This window comes from Benincasa hispida, chromosome 5 (genome assembly GCF_009727055.1).
Source record: "Benincasa hispida cultivar B227 chromosome 5, ASM972705v1, whole genome shotgun sequence".
In the NCBI taxonomy this organism is placed as follows: Eukaryota; Viridiplantae; Streptophyta; class Magnoliopsida; order Cucurbitales; family Cucurbitaceae; genus Benincasa; species Benincasa hispida.
Window position 1 is genome coordinate 47,483,212 of NC_052353.1, and position 7,183 is coordinate 47,490,394.

The following is a 7,183-nucleotide window of genomic DNA, read 5'->3' on the forward strand; positions in this document are numbered from 1 at the left end:
TTGTTTCCTTTTTAATTAGAAATTAATAATGCAATCAAAATAATATATATCTAAGTTCATTGTTCCTTATTACTTGCTAAAGAAGGTAAGACATCCATAATTTGACAAATTTGATATTCCATACCTATTAATTTGATTAAAAATTTGACTTCCATATTATTGCTTTATGAGTCTAGAATATAATATTAATGCTCATGAGCTTGTTCATTGTGGTTTTTCTGGTGTTTCGTTTAATTGGTTGGTTTCGAGTTGTAAACACGATGTAAGATACTTTTTTATGTTAGAATCAACCGCCATTGTAATTTTGAAAAGGTACTCTTTTGAATTCTGCTATAAAAATCACAATTAAGCATTTAAGAAACAAAATAAATAAATTTACATGAGCTTTCTTCATAATTCGCAGCTACATGGATTTACAAATACGTATGTCTAGAAATGAAGAATATTTTTGGTATTATCACACCAAATGAGAAGGTTGCAAGGTACACACCCTTCCATTGGACAGGGGAGCGACCCCGATAACCATGGTGCTCGACTCTACGTCTACCTTCCCGACATCAAGTTGACAAGAGCTTGGTTTTCGTAGAAAGAGCCAACGTCCCAATCCTCTGTTGCAGAAGAAAGTGTCATGAGAGCAACCACAATGGATCTCATGCTTGGCCGTAGCTGTGGATTCTCATGTGTACATGCCTTAGCAAGCTGAGCCATCTGCAACCAAAGTCACACATCAGCTCTCAGTTTACTAGAAGCAATGGCACAAAGGCAACTCACATTTACCTTGAAAACTGAATCGAGAGGGTAGTTCTCTTCAAGTCTTGGGTCGACTAGTTTGTGAAGGTTCTCTCTTGCATCGGGTTGATTCAGGACATCTTCAAACTGCAATAGAAAAGTCTCGAGGGTAAGTTATTAGACTGAGAATCACAGGAAATGAACGTACAAAAGAACTTGAGAATGACTGATGGGTGCGAGTATCGACCAACGCAACAAGGCCTTTTGATTCATTGACTGCACTCATTCTGTTTGTCTTGACCACAGCTTCCTTGGCTGAAATAAGCTCGTAAAGAACAACACCGAAAGCATATACGTCGATCTTTGGAGAAACATCACCATATTGTGCATATCTGGAAGCATAGTAGAAATCAATCAAATCATTGTAAGACACAAAACTAGGCAGAATCTTCAAGTATATAGGAGATGATTCAACCAGCTGATACTAAATAGTAAGAAAAAATAATCTACCAAGGTTTTAAAACAATTTCCTTTCCTTCTGAACATAACTACTGAGTAACGAACACCTAGAAACTTGTAGAAATACGACTCTAAACTTTCCAGCCAATCATCACTGATTAGGATACACAAACAAAAAATTGAGTCATGAAAAGGCTATCTTACTCGGGTGGCATATATCCAAATGTGCCCACAAGACGAGTAGGAAGCGAAGAATTTCCAACTTCAGTTAACTTGGTTAACCCAAAGTCTGCAACCTGCATAAAATATGTTTCGAGTAAAACACGAGACGTGGTAGGTTTAACAGTTTGACATTACGAGATTCAAGATCTACCTTTCCATGAAAGTTTTTGTCAATCAATATGTTGGCGGATTTAATATCACGATGAATATAAACGGGAACAGTGTGCTCATGGATATACTCGAGGCCTCTAGCTGAATCGAGGGCTATTTGGACCCTAGAAGGCCACGGCAATGGATCTCGACCTAAAAACATGACCAGATAAATAAAATTCTCGAAATGCAGCATAAATAGTGACAGTATATTCTCCATTTCGCATTATCTCACCTGTGCCTCGTAAATGTTGGCTTAAGTTGCCATTCTCAATGTACTCATAGACGAGGAATAGAGAATTCTCAACACAATATCCTATCAAGCGCACCTACAATTGATTATTAGCAGACAATTTATGAACCGTGAGAATAAGAATGATCGTGTAAACAAGAAAATGGGGGAGAGGGGATCAAGTATAAAAGGCAGATCATTTCATGGAGGCCTCCGTTGTTTTATGAGTTGAAGTTTACTTTTGTAGTAGGTGTTTTCTGAGCGGGTTCCAGACTACCAATCAGAATGAGCAATAATAAGTTTGCCTAATCAAAGTCCTTGATTGGATTAATCATTTACATCCTATTTTAGTAACAAGGATGGGCAAGGAGTTCAGGTAACAAAGCCTTATTTTCAATCAGCCATTCGACCCAAAATTCCTAATCGGGAATTGTTATAAAATCCACCATCTCTAGCTATGTTTTTATTCAAAATAAAGATTTAGTTGCCAAGTCAAAGAATTAATGCATATAATTTTAGGTAATTTCAGAGCAGATTATATAACCCGTTATCCATGTGGCTAATCAACCCCAAGAATTATAACAATGGAATTTAAAGATTTTGACCTGTAAGAAAAACGCATAGAAAATGTTGTCCTTCTACAGTGGTGCTTGTAGGACTAAATTATACGATATAAAACTGGTGAAAGACTTGACTGATCATCAAATCACCATGTGCATTCAAAAGCCTTTTTCTAAAAGATTTTTTTTAATATATATATATAAAGGAAATGATCAGGTGTATGGTTTAGCTAACATGTCATGGTTCATTCCACAAAATTTAAGGCCTATTTGGAATGAATTCATAACTTCAAAAGCTTTCAAGTTTACACTTTAACATTCTGCCCCTTTCACTACCTCCGGCTCTAGTACTACACAATCCAGACTTGAGTGTCGGTTCTAAGCTAATCATGCCCTATCTAGACCTAAAACAACCCTCAATCAATTTTTTTTTATATAACGAGTAATCACCAAAAAATTCTTTGCAGCATTGATACAGCCTCAACAATCCACAAAGTTAAGTATATAAGATGCATTCTAACAAATTTGAATTGTACTTCTTATGAAAACCTTTTAAGTCTATGAGTAAAAAAATGAATCCTTGTTATCATTAAATGTGAAGGACAGGTTGTCATACCAGGTTCAAGTGGTGAACGCGTGTTAGAACATTAATTTCAGCAAGGAACTCCCTTGAAGCTTGCATGTCCATTTTCTTTATTGCAGCTTTCTGTGCAAAAATTGGTAAAGGTGGAAGTTCAGATGGGTTTGAAAAGAAATATTGAAAGAATAGAGAATGTAATTAGAAGTCCAACAAATGATGACACCTATAAATTCATCTCATGTATAAAACCAGCAAACAAAGCATAATAGACATACTATTTAGAGTTATATAGCCCAAAGATAGAGCATTGGAAATGTTAAACACTACAGAAAGTGAATAAGCAATGCAAAAAAATTGACCAAAAGGCTTATATTTTTCAGCATATACTTAGCGGATTAAGTTATCGTTATGCTACAAAACCAACCATAAAGCTACCGTAGCCGGATTTAAATGAAACCTTAAATTCATAACCCATTTACAATGCACTGGGGATCAAGCAACAAACCTCTCCTCTGAGTTCTGCGTAGTAAACTGATCCAAAACCACCTTCACCGATTTTGTTAGCTAAGCTAAAGTTGTCCGTGGCCCTGGCGAGTTCTTCATACGAGAAATCCACTGATTTATCCACAGTAATACCTGTAACAGCAGCTATACCACCACCACCTTGACCATTTGATTCAGTAGATTTATCTAACAACCTTCCAGGGACAAGAGCTAAAAGAATAGGGGATTAATAGAACCATAGTTACAAATCATCAGTTGTATCATTTTACAAATTTATACAACGAGGTCACAATTCAGCTTGCTGGTGAAAACAACAATTGAATGTTAAAAGAATACCACGCCCATCTTGAGAAGACAGATCTTGGGAGAATGCCAGCAATTTAGAACTTTTCGACTTCCTCCTTCGAATTCTAATGTAAATGACGCCTGCTACAAGTAGAACCCCAAGTACTGTGCCTATAACTATGCCTGCAATGGCGCCACCTGCAAGTCCTGGTCATACATAGACAGAGTACAATAAGCTTGAAGAAGCTATACATTCCAATTCTATTAACTCAGACATGCTTTCTTCCGTCAAGCTCAAGATAATCATTTCAAGTCCATCTAAAAAAGCCACAGCACCTGTGCTGCAGAGAAGAAAAGATAACAAAGGCTGTTGAGAAACTAGAAAAGTTGCACATATCACATTTGAAATAACTCAAAAGGAAACCCAAACAAAATGAAACTACCTTATATTCAGAGGTGGATAGTGGCCACTTTGGTCTGCAAACAAAAAAATACTGTCACACAAGCTATCAAACATGATCTTAAACTTCAAGGTTCAACAACCTCATTACGAGGGAAAGAAACTCACCTCTGCCTGGAATAAAGATCAAATTTCCTGGGCTGAAATTCACATCCTGATTGTACTTCTGCAGCAAAGACGAGCTGACATTTGTATCTGTTGCCAACTTATCCCAACTATCATCGGATCGAATTGGGTAAGTGACAAACAGCCCATATGTCTTGGAAACATCAGGATTCCCACAGGAGCAGTTCACTACTACATTCAGAATCCCATTTTCAGGAAGCTGAAGAACATTAAAATTATTGAATCTTTGTAACATGTCCACTGTAGTCAGGTTCGAATAGAATTTGGTCGCAATTTCATTGTAAGTATCTCCACGTTTAATCTGGTACTGAAACGTATGACCCAGAAACGTATCGCTAATACAATCACAGGAGAATGGAAGGTTGATTCTGATGCCGCTATTAACACTGTCTTTATTGGGAATTCTACCACTGTTGTAGCTGACGATTATATCAGGAGATGACAAATGAAACATTTGAGAGATGATAGACAAAGTGCTACCCTCCCACACGAAGTACGAACCTAAAGCTACACCACATGTTCTAGGGCACTTTGAATCAGCTCCCAGTAAAACAGAGATCAAAACCAAGAACAAAAACCCAAATCGAGGGTTCATTTGGACGAAACAAAACCCAAAATCAACCAAAACGAAGAAGACCCAGATGAGAAAACAGGATTTTGAGAAGAGATAAACCAAATTTCGTTTCGATTTGAGCACCTGGTTGCGTTGCCGTGTACAGAGGACCCCGTTGACTGAAAATCGAGGGTTCACTCGATCTTTTTCAGTGGGTTGCAATTGTTTGAACAACTCTAGAGCTGGTAAAACACGACGTTACATTTTCAATATTGGGAATGGGAATTGAATTAGTATCCAATTGGGATGAAGCTTCGTGTGCTGATTTGTTGTTTAATCAAAGGACTGTGAAGTTGCCGAATGGTTGAAAAGTCCTTCGTGAAATGAAATCTGGGTCGTCAGGACAACTGTCTTCTACCACCGGTTTAGTGACGGCGGCAATCTTGGAAATGGCAAATTTTGGCTCTTCCTCTCTCTAGTTTACAACAATTATATTAAATTTTCGTCTACATTTTTATCCATATTTATATATTTTCATAAATTTGTTATCTACGTCAAGGTGAATCGATATTTACGTAAATTTCGATCCACCTGTGTAAGTTCAATTAGCACAATATGTGATTATTAACGAAAAGTTAGAAATTTGAATTCTCCACTTAACCCGTTGTCAAAAAAAAAAAAAAAAAGGTCTAACATGTTAAACATTTCTATCCATATTTCTATATCTTTATAGATTCAACATATACAAAAAGCGAATCGACTTTTACATAATATCATAAAAAATAAGCACTAAAATGTTAACTTATTTAAAAGTTTATTTACCCCTTGAAAAAATATTTTCGTTTTCATAATTTTTATTTTCATGGATGTTTCCATAAAATTGAGACTTCGATTTTTCCATCAATATTTTAAGTTTTAGTTTCGAGCATAATTTATTAGATACTATGTTTCCTAAATTGATAGCTCAATCATTTATTTCCACAATTGTTAAACACCTCATCTCCTATCCACTCACAATGACTAATCGTTATGAATTAGAATCGACTAATAATAAGTTTAAATCAGCCTTTCAGTACTATCTTCTATTGTTTTTCAATTGATAAATGTTTCTAATATTTTTTTTTCTTTTTTGAGTTTAGCAAGATATGAGTGAAGATTCAAACGTTTAGCTTTTTCTTTTAATCAAGACCATAAATATAGCAAAATCTTTTAGTCACAGACTCCATAATGATGAAATCTATTAGTAATTATATAGCAAAATCTATTAGTCATAGACTCCATCGCTACTAGACTCCTACCAGTAATATGGTCTATAACTGATAGACCTCTACTGGCGATATGATATATCATTGATAGATTTTGAAAGCAAAATCTAAATTTTGCTATATCTACAAATTTGTTTGCATTGTGTTATATCTACAAATACTTTGACTTGATTGTTATATTTGCAACTACTCCTAATATTTAACGTATTGAACTATTCTTAAGTTGACAATATCGTTAATTGTTATAAGTTACACATCGCCAGTATTAAAGTTCAAATGTTATATATGATCATTTGTATTTTCCTTTTCTCTCTCTCTTTTTTCCCTCTCTAGGATCGGACATTATCTTGAGCTATTTTCAATGATTGAAATTAGATGCATATTTTTGTTTTTATTTTATACTATGGTTCCATACATATTTTTCTAATATTGTTTACTTTGAGGCAAAACGTGAAATTGCTTTTACTTTCACTTAAACAACTATGTAGTAATGGAGATTTCATCTATATATCTACGAATTTTCTTTCTTGTCAATGTGAAATTCATTGTCTTTGCTACAATCTTCCCTTCTTAATTTAGAGAACTATATATACATTCTGAATAAAATATTATTTGATTGATTTTAAAGTATGATGAATAATTAAATCTTAATAATGGAGTGTTTTATATAAATACAATTGATAATAGAGAATGATTGAGTGAAAATGAATGTTTTAAAAGGACATAAAGATTAGGTTATTTTTATTGTTTGGAATGGGTAGCTTTGTGGCTCAACTTACATGGCCAACGGAATAATGTTTGGCATAGTGATCGCCACCCCCATTTTTAAATCCCCAACGTACACCATTTTATTATGTCCAAATTTTGTTGCCAATAGATGAAATGAAAATAATATAATAGTATATACTCTCTCTCATATATGTTCTAATAATAAAAAAAAAAAAGTTTGTCGGTTGAAGATTTGTAATTTATATAAATAGTATCATATGCAGTTTTAGTTTTCAATTTAATCCTTATAGTATGAACTTCATTTCAATTTATTTCTGTAATTTTAAAAG

The 7,183-nt window shown here is 34.5% G+C and overlaps 1 protein-coding gene across 1 annotated transcript; it reads right to left on the minus strand.

Annotated features, from left to right (window-relative positions):
* Positions 1-325: 325 nt before the first annotated feature.
* LOC120077971 (lysM domain receptor-like kinase 3) lies at positions 326-5,325 on the minus strand. Its single transcript, XM_039032113.1, has 12 exons — positions 4,290-5,325; positions 4,165-4,198; positions 4,058-4,062; positions 3,773-3,928; positions 3,438-3,646; positions 2,969-3,058; positions 1,796-1,889; positions 1,562-1,713; positions 1,393-1,484; positions 977-1,121; positions 778-876; positions 326-708 (listed from the first exon to the last, which is right to left on the minus strand). Exons 1-12 carry the CDS (start codon positions 4,900-4,902, stop codon positions 544-546), a joined length of 1,854 nt encoding a protein of 617 aa, XP_038888041.1. The 5' UTR covers positions 4,903-5,325; the 3' UTR covers positions 326-543.
* Positions 5,326-7,183: the final 1,858 nt, after the last annotated feature.

What these genes read in the sequence shown, in the direction of transcription:
- LOC120077971 (XM_039032113.1), bottom strand. Translation starts at nt 4,902, where the DNA reads ATGAACCCTCGATTTGGGTTTTTGTTCTTGGTTTTGATCTCTGTTTTA. An exon ending in ACAAAAACTTTCATGGAAAG is followed by an intron (nt 1,485 to 1,561) that starts GTAGATCTTGAA and finishes TATTTTATGCAG; the next exon opens with GTTGCAGACTTTGGGTTAAC. An exon ending in CTCTCGATTCAGTTTTCAAG is followed by an intron (nt 709 to 777) that starts GTAAATGTGAGT and finishes CTTTGGTTGCAG; the next exon opens with ATGGCTCAGCTTGCTAAGGC.